Source organism: Pleurodeles waltl, chromosome 1_1, assembly GCF_031143425.1.
Source record: "Pleurodeles waltl isolate 20211129_DDA chromosome 1_1, aPleWal1.hap1.20221129, whole genome shotgun sequence".
Lineage (NCBI taxonomy): Eukaryota > Metazoa > Chordata > Amphibia > Caudata > Salamandridae > Pleurodeles > Pleurodeles waltl.
In genome coordinates, this window is record NC_090436.1 from 320,859,639 (window position 1) to 320,880,068 (window position 20,430).

Consider the following 20,430-nt stretch of genomic DNA (forward strand, 5'->3'; position numbering starts at 1 on the left):
GTCCTACATATTCTAAGTTGCCGGGGCACCTAAGCATATCTATTACATCTACACTAATACAATTGGTGAAGCACTTACGAGTGAAGTTTTTATTGTTACATGTGAATTCCTTAACTTCCTGTGTAAGTTCACATGCTTTGCAGCTAACATATTTGCAGTGTCCCGAAATGGGAGATAAATCCGAAGTAGGTAATAAAGACCTTACCACTTGACACCCTCTCATAAGAGTAAATACTAGTTTATCGAGTGTGTCAAGCTCATCTCTTATCAAACTCCGGTATCTATTGATTACTTTCTGTATCTCATTGCTGTAGGTGCAAAAGGAAGTGACACATATACTCCTGTTGTTGTTGACGATCCTGTGTTTCATAGGTTTTAACTAGTCTTCTCTGGGGCAATATCAGGCCGTCTTTCTTTCCCGCTTAAGTAACCCTTTGGGGTACCCATGCCAAGCAACTTGCCAATAAGCATGTTGAATTCCCAAAAATAATCTGTCCTGTGGTAACAATTCCTTCTTATTCTCAAAAAATTGTTCCTAGTGCAGATTATCCCTGATGATGACTCGAGTACCATAGGAGTGTATTTCTTTCCGCAGGTTTAGAGTAAATAGTCGTGTAGAGCCTGTTATATATAGCCTTGATGGTGATGTCAAAGAAATGAATGTTTTTCCTAATGCGTCATAGTAAATTTAATATCCGCCAATGTATTGTTTATCCAGTTTAGAAAGGCTTCTAATGTCATTTTATCCCCAGTCGATATCATCAATACACCGCCTGTGGAACTTCTCCAAAGAGTAATATTTTGTTAGAAGGGGTTAGACGCCTGTTAGATATGTTCCTTCTCATAATAGTTCATAGAAATGTTTTCTAGAGCTGGAGCACAACCAGCCCCCATACATAGTCCTAAATTCCATGATCCAGAGTCACAGATTCACAATTTACAGACATTTTCCTCTTACTGGTTTTTTCGTACCACAGGAAAAAGTACAAGTTTGCCAGACTTTCTGTAGCATTAAGCTTAGGCAACAAAAGTGTTTCAGGTGCAGGGCAAAAGCACAACTTTGTGTGTACTAAAAATACTCTTGGTATGGCCATCCCCCATCTTTTTCTACATTGAAAAGTAGAAGGTAACACCTCACTATTTGTTGGTGGTTTTGGAGAAGAGGATTCTTAACACGAAAAGTATATTTTACCTGTAGAGAAAACAAATAATGTGCTGCTGCACAACTTCGACATGCTTACCCACGTAGGTTGTCTGCAGGAGTAAGTACAGAGGAGGAGGTGGACTCCTGGAAACCTGCACCTTGCATAGCTGTCAAAGAGTACTCTTAAGGTTCGGTATAAAATATTTAAAGTCATAGAATAACTCTGATTGCAGAAATAAACCTGCATGTGCAGGCGCCACACTTTTCTTTAATATTTTAATCAGTCCTTAATTACTTACTGCTATTCAGAATGGCCATTGCCGGTGTCAGTAAACTCACTAACATTTCTGTTGTTGTTGTGTTGAGACGTGACTGAATCAGCACTTTTTAAATGTTTCCAAAAATAATCACCCACTGATTGTCTTAAAGGAGTGTGATTATCCCAAATGCGTTCAGCTGTGCAAAAGGATTTATCAGATGACAAAAGATGGTGGTTATGAAGAGCTCATGTAGAAGATGTACCCAGAAATATATGCATTTCTAGTGAAAAGATTGATTACAACATACATCCAGGAGAAACTGGATGTACCAAATTCGTACACTTGAGGGCAAGTCAGGACAGACGACAAACTGGATTTCAGATAAATAAGTCAATTATTTTTTTTCAACCTTTGTAAATTAAAAAAAGTGACTGTGTGCGCGGCCTGCACTGCAGATGAGTAATTTTACTCTTTCACTTGTTCACTCGCCATCTTTCATCAACATGCATGTTTCTTGTAGGCTGCTAGCACACTTCTGGCACAAGTGATGTAGGCAAGCTCAGTTTTTACTAGCTTGTCTGATCAGAGCCAGCTTAGGTAGGGTGACCATATTTTGAGGAGCAAAAACCGGGACAGGTCAGACATAAAAGAAGGACTAAAGTCACTACTCTCACTTTTTTGTGTAGCTTTGTGAGAGAGAGAGCGAGTGTGTGTGGGTGTGTGTGTACACTCACACACACATATACACACACACACATTTACAAGACTACATATATAAAATTAGCTGTGGCTTGACCTCCCACCCACATCTCTCTGCTCCCCACTCCCTCTCTCTGCTGGGAGCAGACAGGGGACGGTGTTGCCTGACAGTAACAGATAAAATACTTTACTTATTTCATACTTTGTAGGCCTCTTTACCTTATGCTTCCCTCGATGATCTGACCTTTGTCCCCAAAAGCAGGACATTTATATAATAATCTGACCTTTGTCCCAGAACCTGGGACATTTATTGAAAATTAAGAGAAGTGTTGGGACACCGGGACATTCCTTTAAAAACCGGGACTGTCCGGGGGAATCCGGGACGTCTGGTCACCCTAGGCTTAGGGCACTGCGACTTGTACGGGGACTGACCTCAGCAGGGGCTTTCTGTGTTTAGCAATAACTTAGATTTAAAAATACATGCTGCAGTGTTCCTTTTGCGTTCAGATTTCAGGTAGCAATAAAACTCTTGTGATTAATTACTGCTAGAGAAGAAGATCGTGGTTTTGCCTAGTCGTAATTTTGACGCGCTAGAAAGTAGCGTAGAAGATTAATATGCCTGATGCAAATAATGCATACCTGCAGATCACAGATAGGTATTTATGTGGATAGCTGAGTAGATTACTGCTTTTGTCACAGAGATTATTTTGTTACCGCAGTTCATAAAATACAATCCTAATTTAGAACTGTTACGAGTTGTCATAAAAGAGTTGCATGCAAACTGCATAAAATAGGTTAGCACGTTATTCCCCCCCCCCCCCAGTATTTCATTATCTATATCTAATGTTCCTTAAAAGGGTTCATTTTGGTAGATATACACTCTTATTAGTAAAGCCAACCTTTACCAGGGCTTTAAAACAAATGAAATGTATGTGACAGAGGGTCTATGGAGCGATGAGGGGCACTTTTCCGCAGTGGTAGTGAGGGAATCCGAGGAGGAGGTCATGGGAGGAGGGGGTGCCAAAACAATTGTCACACTGGGTGCCACCAGCGCCAAAGCCAGCCATGTGTATGACTTATTTACCTGTGTATGATACAAGTTAAACAGTTTCTGGACCCAAGTCCATTTGTGACCAGGGAAAAGCTCTGTGATTCCGACCATTGCTTCTTTGCTGCTTCAGTGCTCACTGCCGTGTATGGAGAATGAGAATAGGAAATGAGCGCCGCTTCATTGGCAGCTTCTTCTCAACCACCTCTGTTCCACACTACTTCTAGCTCTACACTATCTGATTTGCTGCCTGCTTACAACGATGGTTGGCATACCGCTGGTGGTTAAAGTACATCCCTTGTTCTCTTGGTTAAACCTCCAGTGGAACCCTTTTGAAGACAGACAGTTATTCTGAATGGCTCAGCCAATCTTAATGATGAGCATCGTCCACACATTAGAACCTTATAGCCCGCTGCCTAAAGGCCCTGACCCCAAGTTATAGGCCACAGGCAAGAGCCTATAGCGAGGGTGAGGGCCTTTAACAGCAGGTATAGCCCAAGGCAGAAGGACTAAAAGGCTATTAGAAAACTCTGCTGACTAAGGGTAGAATGTTCTAAATAAAAAATGGAGAAACAGAAGGACAAAGATTGGAATTTGAGAGCAAAAGCCATTATAAGCCCGGAGCCACTCCATTGTCTGTAATAGTTGCTTACTAGCAATAGGAACATATTCTGCACATCTAACCATTGAACAAGTATGTGTGCTACAAATCAACCTCCACTTCCTTTTGGCCAGTGAAGTGCTATAGAAATACCACATACATGTGCATATGGTAAAAAACATAATCTGTGACTGAGCAGACAGACAATCTGTCCGACAAAGGTAAACTCTTTTTTGTGAGGAATTCTTGGCTGACTGTTAGTAGCTTGACCTAAGCAGCAACCTCAGAGAAAATGCAATGGCATGTGTGAAAGAACAAGCCAAAGAACAATACAGTTAGTGAACAGAGAAATTAAAAGTAACAGACAAGACCAATTAAAAAGGCAAGAATGGCAAAATAAATAAATTGTCAAAAACAAGCAGAAAATGAGATGTACGGATCAAAATTTATAAAGAAAACAAAAATCACATAGTGAGTAAAAAACAATAGGGGTGGGCGTAACTGGTGTAATTCTCTAGTGTAATTACTTGTACTTGTAAGTACTGCAAAATTACTCATAATTATATGTAATTATGTGAGAAGTGTAAGCTAGCATGTAGCACAATTTTCTTACTGCAAAATGGACCCTCACATCCAAAATGGGCCACAGAATGCATTTTACACAAAGAAAATAGCACTAAATGGTACAGGACTCGAACAATAGCCAGCAGCTTCTCGCTCTCTCTTAATTTGTTGTTCCTGTGCTCTTGCTGTAGGATTTTTCTTCCAAATTACTCTTAATTATTTAAGATAGTCATTTGCCTAATTCTGGTAATTTTTTGCATCACAAGAGTAATGCTTAGTTACTTAAATTACTCTTATTACTCTGGCATGAATAAAATTTCACGAAGGCCTAGTAAAAAACTGTTCTAAAGTAACCTATGAGAAATACAAAAAAGGTTAAAAAATGACAAACTTCTCCATGTGGTCTACGAGAGATTTACCCAATGACTTTAAAAAGTGAATGTAGGAAGCAAGTCTTAATGGGTCAAACCTGATGGTTGTAGGCTGGAAGGGCAACACCTACCCAGAGATAGTGGTGTCACAGTCGAGTGATATCGTCCATGACGAAAAAACCTGGGTGCAAAAAGCTGTCAAGTCTAATAGGGATGTGTTTTGTTTTTGGGAGGTTCTGCAGATTGCCCCTGGTGCTCTTGTGTAATTAAAAAATAATCAAAATAACTGCCACAAGTTCTGATAGCAGTGGTACAGTGCAGATAAATGATCAGACATTCAGAACTGTCTCCTCTTGTCTTCCAGTTGTAGGGTGGGGCTGATGTTCTCACAATGCAGTGTCCAGTTTTCCATAAAAGAGGAATACCAGTTGGTCAGCCTGAATTTTCTTACTCTTGCAACAGCTCCCTCTGTCTAAGGCCCGTCTGCACCCAGTAGTCTCGTGAGGGAAGTGCCACAGGAGCAAATCAACTTTATTGACAAGCTTAATCTCTTCTAGGCTTGTGGGTCAGCAGAGATTGTCATGATAATTGGAGCGAAATGCCAGAAGCAGAAGGTGAGGCAGAGTAGGAAATGCAATTCTCCAGTGGCAGTCAGGAATGGATTCTTTGGTACAACAAGCAGAGAGGTTTTAACTCCTCTTCAGAATGAATATTGAGTTTTTTGGCTCCAACTTCCATGACTATTAACTCCAAAATCTTATCCATCACTATATCATCCATGTGAGTATATCTAGGTAAGTGTAGGATTACTATTCTTTATCCCACGTAATGGGCCAAACCTTAAGTCAGATTTGTGAAGCCATGCAAAGTCACTTTTACTCTGTGCAAAGGAGGTGTTCCATAGGCATTGACTGGGTGTTTCGACGCAACTCCCATGGATTTTGATGCATTTTCAGAATTACCAAATCTGGTAAACCTGGGAATGTTGCAAAAAGATACGCCTCTCCAGGAGAGGCTTTGCTAGGAGACATATCTTTATTTCGCCTCTTTTTTTCCTCTTTCAATGTGTGCTGCATTTTGCAGCACACATAGAAAGAGGAAAAAGCCTCTTCGGATTTGTTTTTTTGTGGAGAATGATGCCCCTTCCTGTACAAAATATATCCTGCCTACAACACAGGCACCCTTGCATCATCTTCCTCAGAGATCTGAACTTTCACCTCGATGACCTCAACAACATTAACACTGCCAATCTGCTGGACAGCATGAGCACAATCGGACTCAACCAAATTGTCACCCAACCCACGCACACCGCAGGACACACTTTGGACCTCGTTTCACATCCAGCAACAGGGCCTACTTCGTCCACATTTCGGCACTCACATGGACTGACCACTCCATTGTTCACTTCACCTTCTCATCAACCCACCACAACGCAGCCAGAAAAATCTGCACCGCCCATCGCAGCTTGAGCAAGGTTTCAGAAGCACAATGGTGTGACTCCCTCAACAGTCACCGCCCAGAAGTCCCAATAGATACTGACACAGCAGTCAGGAACTTCTCCAACTGCGCAGACAGAGTTGCCTCTGCCAAACCATACAAGCCCAGCAACCATGCCAAGCAAGCCAGCTGGTACTCACCAGAACTTAGAAACCCCAAGTGCAAATGCAAGCAACACAAAAGAAGATGGTGCTCTTCAAAGGACCCCATCGACTGATCTGCTTTTAAGAACATACTCAACCTTTACTACAAACACATCAACAACACAAGGAAACAAGCTCTAGCCACCCTCAGCAAGGAGATTTTTAAGATAATCAAAGGATTCTCCAACCCATCCTCTTCAGAAAACTGCACTACCCCTACACAGGGGCTCTGCGACTCCCTTGCCCACTTCTTTCATGACAAAATAGCTACCATCCACAAAACCTTCTAAACTTGACCACCCACTGCCAACACCATCAATCTGCTCACCCCCTCGGACACCAACAGCCCCTTTAGCCTCCCGACCCCAGCCTCCAACTGCACCATTACCAACTGGAAACACATTTCTACGAATGACACCACCGACCTCATGAAATCCATCCACTTTGGAGCCCCCTCATACCTCTACCCTCACCCATATTCAACCTTGGCATCAACGTGATTGCCAGCAAACTTACCAACATGCTCAACTCCTTCATAAGCTCAGCCACCTACCCAGAAGACTTTAAGCACGCAGGAGTCAAACCCTTGCTCAAAAAACTATCCGCCGATCTCAACACTACCCTTGACCCAAGGGTAGGTCGCTCCCCCTGCCGCTGCAGCTCCTCCAGGTTCCTGAGTTCCTGGGACCCACCCCACAGTAAGTACCCCCCACCTCCCAGCCCCTCGTTCTGCCCCGCGCTACTCACCCTCTCTCCTGCTCCTGCTTCTTTTCCTCTTTCCTTCTTCTCTGTTCTTCCTCCTCGCTCCTCGTCTGTATTCTTCTTCTGTACTCCTCTTCTCCCCGTCTTCTCTCCTCTTCTCTTCTTCCTCATCTTCTGCTGTGGTATTCTGCACTCTGTTTCTTCGTTTTTTGTATCTCCCTCCGTGTTCTTCTGTGTTCTTCTGTGTTCCTCTGTCTTCTTCTGTCTTCCTCTGTCTTCTGCTGTCTTCCTCTGTGTTTTTCTGTCTTCCTCGGTGTTCTTCTGTCTCCCTCTGTGTTCTTCTGTATTCTTCTCTGTTCTTCTGTCTTCCTCTGTCTTCTTCTGTCTTCCTCTGTGTTCTTCTGTATTCTTCTCTGTTCTTCTGTACTCCTCTCTGTTCTTCTGTGTTCTTCTGTGTTCTTCTGTGTGTCTTCTGCTCTTCCGGTCTTCTGCTCTTCCGGTCTTCAGTCCTTCCGGTCTTCTGCTCTTCTGTTCTTCTTTTCTTCTGTTCTTCTTTTCTTCTTGTCTTCTTGTCTTCTGCCTTCGGCTCTTCTGCCTCCTCCGTCCTCTTCTCCCCGCGCCTGCCCTCCTGCTCCTGCCTCATCCCCCTCCCCCACTCGCATCCCCCCCTCTATCTCCCCTATCTAACCCGTTCACTTTCTACCTCCCTCACTCCTCCTATCTACCTATCTCTCCATCTCTCTATCCCACTATCCAACTCCCTCACTCTCCACCTCCTCCTATCTTCCTATCTCTCTATCTTTTTCCCTATCTATCGATTTCTCTATCTACCTTTTCTCTCTACCTATTTCTCTATCTCTCCCCCCCTCCCGCCACCCCCTCTATTACCTATCTTCCTATCCCCTCACTCTACCTCTCACCCTCACCCACCTCTACAACCCCCCCTCCCCTATCTTCACAACCCTACACCTATCTTTCTCCCTAATCTCCTAAACCTCCTAACACTCTCCCCCCTCCACCCTTCAACCCCCCTCCCCCAGCTCCTCTCACTCTACCTGTCCCCCCCCCTCCCTCGCGCTTTCCCGCCGCGACCTCCTGCACGCCCCGCCCCCCAGCTCCCATTCGCCCCCAGCTGACCCCTCCCCCCCCTCCTACCTCATATGGCGGCCGCTGCGCGACAGTGGTAGCGACCCTTGACCCAAGGGTAGGTCGCTCCCCCTGCCGCTGCAGCTCCTCCAGGTTCCTGAGTTCCTGAGACCCACCCCACAGTAAGTACCCCCCACCTCCCAGCCCCTCGTTCTGCCCCGCGCTACTCACCCTCTCTCCTGCTCCTGCTTCTTTTCCTCTTTCCTTCTTCTCTGTTCTTCCTCCTCGCTCCTCGTCTGTATTCTTCTTCTGTACTCCTCTTCTCCCCATCTTCTCTCCTCTTCTCTTCTTCCTCATCTTCTGCTGTGGTATTCTGCACTCTGTTTCTTCGTTTTTTGTATCTCCCTCCGTGTTCTTCTGTGTTCTTCCGTGTTCTTCTGTGTTCCTTTGTCTTCTTCTGTCTTCCTCTGTCTTCTTCTGTCTTCCTCTGTGTTTTTCTGTCTTCCTCGGTGTTCTTCTGTCTCCCTCTGTGTTCTTCTGTATTCTTCTCTGTTCTTCTGTCTTCCTCTGTCTTCTTCTGTCTTCCTCTGTGTTCTTCTGTATTCTTCTCTGTTCTTCTGTACTCCTCTCTGTTCTTCTGTGTTCTTCTGTGTGTCTTCTGCTCTTCCGGTCTTCTGCTCTTCCGGTCTTCAGTCCTTCCGGTCTTCTGCTCTTCTGTTCTTCTTTTCTTCTGTTCTTCTTTTCTTCTTGTCTTCTTGTCTTCTGCCTTCGGCTCTTCTGCCTCCTCCGTCCTCTTCTCCACGCGCCTGCCCTCCTGCTCCTGCCTCATCCCCCTCCCCCACTCGCATTCCCCCCTCTATCTCCCCTATCTAACCCGTTCACTTTCTACCTCCCTCACTCCTCCTATCTACCTATCTCTCCATCTCTCTATCCCACTATCCAACTCCCTCACTCTCCACCTCCTCCTATCTTCCTATCTCTCTATCTTTTTCCCTATCTATCGATTTCTCTATCTACCTTTTCTCTCTACCTATTTCTCTGTCTCTCCCCCCCTCCCGCCACCCCCTCTATTACCTATCTTCCTATCCCCTCACTCTACCTCTCACCCTCACCCACCTCTACAACCCCCCCCTATCTTCACAACCCTACACCTATCTTTCTCCCTAATCTCCTAAACCTCCTAACACTCTCCCCCCTCCACCCTTAAACCCCCCTCCCCCAGCTCTTCTCACTCTACCTGTCCCCCCCCCTCCCTCGCGCCTTCCCGCCGCGACCTCCTGCACGCCCCCGCCCCCCAGCTCCCATTCGCCCCCAGCTGACCCCTCCCCCCCTCCTACCTCATATGGCGGCCGCTGCGCGACTGCGCATCGGGCGCGCCGGAGGCAAGCCCATCTGCGCCCGTCCGCGCCTGGCCCGCGCCCAGCGCCATGACCCCTGGTCCCCAGCGCTCCCAAGCCCCGATGATCCGCTATGACCCCACCACCCTCCATGCCCTCAACCCAGGACGCTCCAACACCTGCTTCCAAGCTCACCCCAAACGCACCCATGGACCCTTCGCCTGCAACTCCTGCAAACGCATCTTCCACCACGCAACAACTACGACCACAAGCCCACGCGCCATCAACCACCTCAAGTGCATCCTAGTCAACGCTCGCTCCGTTCACAAACACGCCGTTGAACTCTGGGACCTCCTAGACTCCACAGCACCGGATGTCGCCTTCATCACGGAGACCTGGATGAACGCCTCCTCTGCTCCAGATATCGCCACCGCCATCCCCGAAGGCTACAAGATCTCCAGGAAAGACCGCACCAACCAAGTAGGAGGAGGTATCGCCATCGTCTTCAAAGACTCCATCAGCGTCACCACCTCCACTGAAGACTCCCCTCTTGCCGCTGAACACCTGCATTTTCAGATTCGCACCGACCCGAGGACCACCCTCAGAGGATCCCTCGTCTACCGTCCTCCCGGACCTCGCGCCCCTTTCAGCGATACCATCGCCGACTTCATCTCCCCGCACGCCCTCGCCTCACCGGACTACATCCTCCTAGGCGACCTCAACTTCCATCTGGAACAAAACAACGACCCCAACACCACCACCCTGCTCGACAACCTCGCCAACCTCGGCCTCAAACAACTGGTGAACACTGCCACCCACATCGCCGGACACACACTCGACCCTATCTTCTCCGGCAGCAAACACGTCTTCTTCAGCCACGCCTCCACCCTTCATTGGACCGACCACAGCTGCATCCACTTCACATTCCGACGCGAGACCCGCCACCTCCGCACTCAACCCATCCCTCGCCGACAGTGGAACAAGATCCCTGAAGAGCAACTCTTCGCCGCACTCGCCGCCAACCAACCCACCCTCACCACCGACCCCAACGTCGCAGCCCTCAACCTCACAAACTGGATCTCCAACTGCGCAGACAACCTTGCTCCCCTCAAACGCTTGCAGCGACAGAACAACACCAAGAAACCCCTCTGGTTCTCTGACACCCTCAAAGAATCAAAGAAAACTTGTCGCGCACTTGAGAAAGCCTGGCGCAAGGACCGCACCGCTGACAACATGACCGCCCTCAAGAACGCTACCCGCAAACACCACCACCTGATCCGCACTGCCAAAAGGAATTTTTTCACCGACAGACTGGACAAAAACAGCCACAACAGCAGAGAACTCTTCAGCATCGTCAAGGAGTTCTCCAACCCCAGCGCCAACGCCAACGCCGTCACGCCCTCACAGGATCTATGCGAATCCCTCACCACTTTCTTCCATCGCAAGATCAGCGACCTCCACGACAGCTTCGGACACCAGACCCAACCTAACACCACCGAACCCCCATCACCCTCAACAACTGGACCCACATCAGCACAGAAGAAACCAAATCCATCATGAACTCTATCCACTCCGGCGCCCCTTCGGACCCCTGCCCGCACTTCATCTTTAACAAAGCCGACAACATCATCGCCCCGCACCTCCAGACCGTCATCAACTCTTCTTTTTCTTCTGCTACCTTCCCTGAATGCTGGAAACACGCCGAAGTCAAGGCCCTACTAAAGAAACCTACGGCTGACCCGAGCGACCTGAAAAACTTCCGCCCCATCTCCCTTCTGCCTTTCCCAGCCAAAGTAATAGAGAAGACCGTCAACAAACAGCTGACCACCTTCCTGGAAGACAACAACCTGCTCGACCCCTCACAGACCGGATTCCGAACCAACCACAGCACTGAAACCGCCCTCATCTCAGTCACAGACGACATCAGAACCCTGATGGACAACGGTGAAACAGTCGCCCTCATTCTTCTCGACCTCTCGGCTGCCTTTGACACCGTCTGTCACCGCACCCTATCCACCCGCCTCCGCTCCACCGGGATCCAAGACCAGGCCCTGGACTGGATCGCCTCCTTCCTTGTAAACCGCTCCCAAAGAGTCTACCTCCCTCCGTTTCGCTCAGAACCCACTGAGATCATCTGCGGCGTACCTCAAGGCTCATCACTCCGCGCGACACTCTTCAATGTCTACATGAGCCCCCTCGCTAACATCGTACGCAAGCACGACATCATCATCACTTCCTACGCCGACGACATCCAACTTATACTCTCCCTCACCAAGGACCCCGCCAGCGCCAAGACCAACCTACAAGAGGGTATGAAGGACGTCGCAGATTGGATGAGGCTCAGCCGCATAAAGCTGAACTCTGAAAAAACTGAAGTCCTCATCCTCGGCAACACCCCGTCCGCCTGGGACGACTCCTGGTGGCCCACGGCCCTCGGCACCGCACCGACCCCCGCAGACCACGCCCGCAACCTCGGCTTCATCTTGGACCCCCTTCTCACCATGACCAAGCAAGTCAACGCCGTGTTCTCCGCCTGCTTCCTCACCCTCCGCATGCTCCGCAAGATCTTCCGCTGGATCCCCGCCGACACCAGAAAAACCGTGACCCTCGTCACGAGCCGCCTGGACTACGGCAACACCCTCTACGCTGGGACCACCGCCAAACTCCAAAATCGCCTGCAACGCATTCAAAACACCTCAGCCCGCCTCATCCTCGACGTACCCCGCAACAGCCACATCTCCGCACACCTGAGACACCTGCATTGGCTCCCAGTCAGCAAAAGGATCACCTTCCGACTTCTCACCCACGCACACAAAGCCCTCCACGACAAGGGACCGGAATACCTCAACAGACGCCTCAACTTCTACGTCCCCACCCGCCCCCTCCGCTCCTCTGGCCTCGCACTCGCCGCCGTCCCTCGCATCCGACGCTCCACGGCGGGTGGGAGATCTTTCTCCTTCCTGGCGGCCAAGACCTGGAACTCCCTCCCCACCAGCCTCAGGACCACCCAGGACCACTCCGCTTTCCGGAGACTCCTAAAGACCTGGCTGTTCGAGCAGCGATAACCACCCCCTTTGTCCCTAGCGCCTTGAGACCCGCACGGGTGAGTAGCGCGCTTTATAAATGCTAATGATTTGATTTGATTTGAACACTCTCCATAACTACAGTCTGATATCCCTGCTCTCGTTCCTAGCGAAAGTACTCAATAAAGCAATAAACCAATAGCTCACCGCCTATCTAGAAGATGCAACCTCCTTGACTCGTCTCAATCTGGCCTCCAATCTAACCACAACACAGAAACTGCCCTCATTGCAGCCATGGACGACATTAGTCTTCTTCTCGACCAAGGCAACTCGGCTGCCCTGATCCTCCTCGAATTTTCGGCAGCCTTGGACATGGTATCCCTCTACACTTTTCTCTTAAGGCTCCACCAGATAGGAATCAGAAGGAAAGCACTGAAATGGGTTACCTGTTTTTCTCAGGCAGAACCTAGAGAGTCACCTCCCGCCCTTCTCCTCAACACCCAAGGATACTGTCTGCAGTCTCAGCCCCACCCTCTTCAACACACACATGACCCCTCCTGGCTGACATCGTCAGGAACCACAGACTCAACATAATCTCCTACAAAGATGACACACAGCTCATCCTCTCACTCTCCAAGGGTGCATCCACTGCAAAAACTAGCTTCCACAACTGCATGAACAGCATCGCAGAATGGATGAGGGATAGGTGCCTCAAACTTAACACTGACAAGACAGAAGTACTATGGTTCGGCAACACCACCTCCCCCGGGACAACTCCTGGTGGCCAGCTGAGCTAGAACCCTCCCCCACCCCCACTCCCACCAACCATGCCAGAAATCTGGAAATTATCAGACAACAAACTCAACATAAAGCGCCTGGTCAATGCGGTCACCTCCACCTGCTTCCTCACCCTCCGTATGCACCAGAAGATTTACAAATGGCTCCCGTGGGATGCCACCATCACCCAAGCCCTCATAACCAGCCAGCTCGACTACAATAACGCAACCTACGCTGGACTCACCAACACGGTAACTAAAAGCTACAAATCATCCAGAACTCAGCTGCCAGATTCATCCTAGACCTCCAGAAAAGAACACATATCACCCCACATCTTAGAAACCTTCCCTTGCTCCCCGTACACAAGTACTCTCAATTCAAGCTAGTGATGCTCACATACAAAACATCCACAACATCGAACCTGCATACCTCCACCATTGCATGAATTTTCACCCCCAGGTTTCCAAACTGTGACAAATGACCAATTCAATAATATGTCTGTTATTCTCGAGCCCTTTTAACAATCAAAAGGGTCAGATTAATGGTTCATTTGGAAAAAGTCAACAATATTTCAACCCTCTCTGTGATATGTGGTCTCATCAGGACCAAATGACTTAAGGGACACCTGTAGGTACAAACATAAAAAGGGACTATTAATGTTCAGAAGGACAACAACCATGGGTGTAATTAATATTGGTTGTTGACATACCTGATGGAATCATGGACAGCCTATAAAGTGCACCAAAGTGCTCATTAAGGGAAGGAGTACTCACTTGGGGAGCCCTGAAAGTGAAATATGAAGCAAAGAAAAGGATGAACTGAGTTAATAAGTTAAACAAGTGATTTAATGCTCTACAGAGACATAGATAAAAGTACAAAATTGTAGTATCCCCCCCAAGGAGAAGGACTTGGGCCAGTAAAGGAATATGCACACTGCAATCACTGTTATTGTTTGCATACATTGGTTCTTATTGAGTAGTGTTGCTCTTGTGTTTTGATAGGATACTAGTAGGCCTGCAAGACTTGTTGTGCCACCCACTTAAACAGCCTTTTCAACATGTCTGCCATTGCAGCCTGCATTGCAGTTTTCAACTACCATTCTGATCTGGCAAAATACATCTTTTGCCAAGGCTAAAACTCCCTTTTTAATACACATAAGTCTCCCCTAAGGGAGAACCTAGGCAGCCCCTAGAGCAAGGTGTATTTAAAAAGTTGGACATATATTTTTACGTTTTGTCTTGGTAGTGATAAACTTCCAAGTTTACTTTTTACTACTGTCAGACCTCCTGTCCCATAGGAAAACATTGTGTCACCCTATTACATTTAACAAGTGATTACTTTTGTTTGGGAGCAAGTGGGAGTGTCACATTTAGTGTCTAAGGACCTGTGATTTAAAGTCCTCCTTAGTGGTAGAGTCGAATTGTGAGTCACAAGGAAGTTGGCATTTTTTAAAAACTATTTGGTTCCTGCAGCCTGTTCCTCGTCACAAGACTAGATGTAGTTGGCAGTTTGCCTCTGTGTATTTCTCCCAGACAGCCACACAATAGAGGGACTGCGTGTTGACAGGATGGGCCATATATAATTGATGAGATGGGAAGAGCAGTCACCTGTCACACTGGCACTTCAAGAACACCAAACAAAGAACTTCAGACTAGCCTGTTAAGTCCCAAGCATCCTGAAAATCTGAACAGGGAGGCAGGAAATTCCAGACTGTTCTGTGGGGGAAAAACTCAAGAAGTTCTTCCACTTCAAAGCTGGCACCAAGTATGCAAAAAGGACCTTCAAACCCACTCTTCAGTACACTCCTGAGCCTATGGACACTACAGAAGGACTGCCCTGCTGCCATTGAATTACCCTGCTGCTTGATGACTAGCCTGCAGTCTCAAAAGGAAGACTGGACCTGCTCTTTTCATCCCAGGCTACCTGAGGGACTCCAAGGGCCTTCTGTTCTGAGCTTCAGTGACACAACAAGCTTGAGAGGCCTCTCTGCAATTGCCCAGCTGACAAGTGGCACTGGACCAGCCTGGTCTTGCAAATGGACCTGCTTGAGCCCTGCTGGAGTGAAATCCTGATCCCCAAGAGGTGGCCTACTAGGCCCTGGGCCTTTGTTGTGCCATAAACTCAGCTCCTCTGGAAGAAATCATGACATTTTGGGCTCTTCAGGACTGCAAATGGGCCTGTTCTCAGCATGATCTTGCCGCTTACACCAACATCCAATGCGTATCTCCAGTGAACCTGTCTCTTTGCGCTACAGTGACAGGCAATAACGATCAAGAATGCGAGATCTGCATTTTGCGCTATAGTATTGACAGCCCGCGGTGACCACCAGTTTGAAGCACCAACAACAACCATCCACAGTGCCCGACCAGATCTTCATCCTACACTGACAACTGTCCCCAATGCCTGGCCTGCTCTTTGCGCTACAGCAGTGACCACCTGTGATGCTGTCCTGTGATGCTGTCCCTGCTCCTCAGTGCCTCCTCCACCATGAACTGAATTCTTCACGCCATAGTTTGAGAAGGGAACTTTTTCAGCTGGACTAAACTAGTCCCTGTATCTAGCCCGTCCTCCATTGCTGTCAGCCTGAACTTGTGACATAGTCCCAGTCTGGCGCAACCAGATACCCACAGTTAGCACTTTGTGCTTCTTGGTGCTTTTTTTATTCAAGCTTTTAAACTGCATATCTCAGATTCTGCTGAATGAATTTTGTCATTTTGGTCTCACTTAAGTATTACATTTTACACTATTTTGGGATTTGGGATTTTAAGTGTGTTGTGTTTTCACTTTATTAAGGTTTGTGTGCTGCATAAATACTTTACACATTGCCTCCAAGTTAAGCCTGACTGCTTTTGTGTGAAGCTACCAGAGGCTTAAGCAAAGGTTAATTTAGTGACTTTTTATGGTTCCTCCTGACAAAGATTGTGCCTAGTGCACAAGTAATGTTTCACCTCCCTGAACCAACAACCCAATTTCTCACACATAGGGCCTCATTCTGACCCTGGCGGACGGCGGAGGCCGTCCGCCAGGGTACCGCCGCTGAATGACCGCACCGCGGTCAAAAGACCGCGGCGGCCATTCAGACATTTCCTCTGGGCCGGCGGGCGCTCTCCAAAAGAGCGCCCGCCGGCCCAGAGGAAATGCCCCTGCAACGAGGACGCCGGCTCAGAATTGAGCCGGCGTAGTTGCAGGGGTGCGACGGGTGCAGTTGCACCCGTCGCGTATTTCAGTGTCTGCTTAGCAGACACTGAAATACTTTTCGGGGCCCTCTTACGGGGGCCCCTGCCGTGCCCATGCCATTGGCATGGGCACGGCAGGGGCCCCCAGGGGCCCCGCGGCACCCCCTACCGCCATCCTGTTCCTGGCGGGCGAACCGCCAGGAACAGGATGGCGGTAGGGGGTGTCAGAATCCCCCATGGCGGCGCAGCAAGCTGCGCCGCCATGGGGGATTCTAAGGGCAGCGGTAAACCGGCGGGAGACCGCCGGTTTGCCTCTTCTGACCGCGGCCGAACCGCCGCGGTCAGAATGCCCTGCGGGGCACCGCCGGCCTGTCGGCGGTGCTCCCGCCGACCCTGGCCCCGGCGGTCTTAGACCGCCGGGGTCAGAATGACCCCCATAGTCTTTCAGTCTGTGGCTACATGCTGGTTGCAGTCTCAGGTTGTGTCGCTGATAGGGGCATGAAGATGCACCAGCTCCCACAGCAGGGTTTCAGTGGGTTGCTTGGAGGGTTCTTCTTGCATTGTGATCCTTGGCTGGGCTGTAAGTGAGGTTGGTGGTGTAGATGAGCTGGTGGTAACCATTTCCACTCTTCTCAGTCCTCCTTCCTTCCATTTCGTTGGGGTGAACTAGGTGACTATCATTTCAGTACTGTTCGTTCCATTTCCTCCTCCTTTGTAATCTCATTGAACCACGAGATGCTTTTGAACAATGAGACTGCTTAATTGTAGGCAGAGCCCCATTCTTATTGGCCCTGGGCTCTTGTGAGAGCTTGAAGGGGTTCCGTTAGGGAGGAAGCGACCTCAAGCACCGCAACCTCGAACCCTACTGCCACTGCACCATCAATGATAGTTATTCCCCTGAATTAATGCAAATGTTGTGTGGTGATGTACATGCTGTCCTAGTTTGCACCTCACTGGCAACATGGAATCGAAGAGCAGCAGTGTCCCCCACTTACCCAAGAGATTGAGTTAGAGGCCAGTCCCTGGAGGGTAAGCACTGCCAGCCGTAAGCCTGAAATGACAGGTGTGGGTGTGCTCCACAAGACTCTTCATGCCCCTTACAGCTGTCCCTTCTCCGGCCCCAGGGCGAGGGACCAATAATTCCTTCTATAACTATTCGTAATGGACATTCAACAAGGTCTCGGCGGCCTATGCATGCTTCTGTTTAACAAACACTGAAAACAAATGAAAAGGATATTCGCTAATTTTCCCCAAGAGTGACACCATTCTAAGGAATGAATACTTCCTTCTGAATGCACAGGTCTCTGGTACATATGGGAACTCGTTCTGAAACATGTCCTATGCAATATAATTTAAATTAAAGTAATGGATGAGAGGGTAATAGACAGCTGAGAGGGAAACACAGGCACCAAGGCTCTGATAGGCCTCGGATTCCTGGTGACTAAGCAAAGTATTATATGACATGGAACACCAAAGACCCACCCCCTGGTGACTGAGTGGCTGATAGCCAAGGATAGAAGCAGAGAACACATGCAGGAACGTGAAAGAAAACAAAAATAGTTCTGTGAAACATGGGACTAACAAAGGGGCCTCACAGACCGGAATTGCATGAATGTTGCGAGTTTATTAATTTTTGTCCTTGTAGATTGCTAAGTGGTAGCGGTGGTGGGTGGGGTGGTTAAACTATAACTTCAATAATATATGCCACGTCTGACACGTACGTCTGATTTATATTGTAGCTACCGCTATATCATGGTTCCAACCCGTACCAAATCCTGTTAGTGAAAACAATACAAATATGTTATAAAACAGTAATGTATGAGTTAATTCCGATTAAGGAGTGCCTCATGCCGTCATCAGCAAAAAAAAGCCACGTGAAACCCCGGAACCAGTGTAAAATAGTGAAACAAGACATACCAGTTTCGTTATGAAAGACAGCTTTGCCGGGTTTATAATGCTTTAACAGCATCTTTCTCTTTTATAGGTCTACTCAGATCAAGACATACTCGTGGGATAACGCCCAGGTGATTCTAGTTGGAAACAAGTGTGACATGGAGGATGAGCGGGTGGTCGCCACTGAAAGAGGAAGGCATCTATCAGAGCAGCTTGGTAAGACCCCCACAGGAAATTCAGCTTTGTAATTAGTTCTGACGGATTCAAGAACCTTAATTAAACAAAATAAGGTGTTTAATTAAAGCAGATCACTATCCATCGTGTAAGTCAGAATTAATTTTAAAGTAGTAATTAGGTGATTTCTTCAGTGGAGGCTCCTCCACTACGGCGGGGGAGCGTCACCCCACCGCCATCAGCAGAAGCTGAAAAACTTTCACAACAAAAGGATGATAAACTGTTTATTATCCTTTCGTTGTGAAAGGGGCGGGGAATTGGGGATGACAAGCAGTGAGGAGAGTGCACTGTGCACTCCCCTCAGAGCACATGTGCGTTTGGCCGGCCGTCTCGGGCTGGCCAAACACACAGGCGCAGTGTGCTCTCTCCAGCCCGGCACTGTGTTGCCAGGCTGGAGAAAGCAGGCACAGGCTCCAAGTCCGCCTGGGAGCACCCTGGTTGGGCGCTTCCAGCCAATACTAAAGCTGCTTTGAGCAGCATCAGGATTGGCTGCAGGGCAGGCTGGGAGCCTGTGCCTGCCTGCTGAGGAGATGACAGAGGATCTGCGGCGTGGCGCAGAGATAAACTTTTTTTTCCATATTTTTTCATTTTTTATTAATCTCCCCACCAACCCCATTCCTCCATGCGCGCTGCCCGGCCCCTGTAAATCCCGTGAGCCGCAACTGGATTTCTTCAGTGTTTCTCATCTGACTAACATTATTTTTACTATTTCTTATGTTTGCTAATGCCTTCATCACAGTCTGCCATTTCTGAGGGAGCATTTTTCAGAAGAGTTTGAAGTCACTTCCCAGCTTCAGCTCCACAGTGGCGAAGCAAACGAGCCACCATGTCCTTCAGTTATCCTTAGCATCACCGCAGTAAAACGAGGACTAGACTTTGAATATCCTGTAAGTCACAAATGAAGAGATTGCTGTAGGTCAGGAATAATAAGGGTTTGTAGAGCTCAGTGCTCATCTGTGCTTTCAAAATTCCAATTTTGGGAGTTCAGCTTTGTAGACAATTGTTCATTGCTTCTTTTCTGCCTCAGTACTCAGTGGGCCAAATGTACGAAGCACTGGTCACAAAATATTGGTCACAATTTTTACAAACTGATCTATGTACTAATCGGTCCGTTTGCAAAATACTGAATTGTGCTCAGTCACAATTTGACTTACCTCTGTTGATTGCAAATTGTGCCCCACTGGGATTTGCATTCATAACACGGATGTTGGCCTCCTGGGGTCAGCAGAGGCCACCATATCTGAGATTGCTTCTGAATAAAGCAATTATTTTTAGGGCTGGTGTTAGCCAAGACCTTTTGATTTTTTTCTAAAATAATATGTATAATACACATACTTAAAGCGGCTTTCAGCCACCTCTCTTCACCCATTTGTCTATTGTTGTGTCATTCCCATTTTGCTTCCACGCCATACAGCATGCGGCAATGGGTCGGCCTACTTAAACGTCTGGTTAACGTTACTTTGAGTGATTGCATTTTGCTGTTTCACAAGGTACACATCAGCACACAAGGAGTTTTTTTTAGCGCCAGTGTTACCTGATGTGATAGTAGGATGCAATTAAATTGAGCACAGGGAAATTCCAGGTTTATCTATTTCTGTCTCCTTCCAGTGCTGTTGGAAATTCCTTTCGAAGTGGACTACTGCTAATTCCCAGCATACCATAATGTGGTCCTCAACTCGATTTCAACAATGGTTCTTTGATAAAACTTTACCCAGGTAGAAAAGCAAACATTATGTGTTTAACGTGGAGCACATTTCTTACAGCTCTTATTTGACCCTTATGGTGGTATGCAATTGGTATTTTTTAGTATCCAACAGTTTACACTGTGAACCCTCTTTCCTTCCTTCTTTCCATCTTCTTTCTTTTCTTTTTTCT

At 47.9% G+C, this 20,430-nt stretch overlaps 1 protein-coding gene across 2 annotated transcripts in view; it reads left to right on the forward strand.

Moving 5' to 3' along the window:
• The window catches only part of RAB3C (RAB3C, member RAS oncogene family), a 396,458-nt gene that overhangs the window by 339,976 nt on the left and 36,052 nt on the right, over positions 1 to 20,430 (forward strand). For both annotated transcript variants that reach the window (XM_069222464.1, XM_069222455.1), the window contains exon 4: positions 18,413 to 18,537. In XM_069222464.1, coding sequence (XP_069078565.1) covers positions 18,413 to 18,537 — 125 coding nt within the window. The remainder of the gene's footprint in view (positions 1 to 18,412; positions 18,538 to 20,430) is intronic.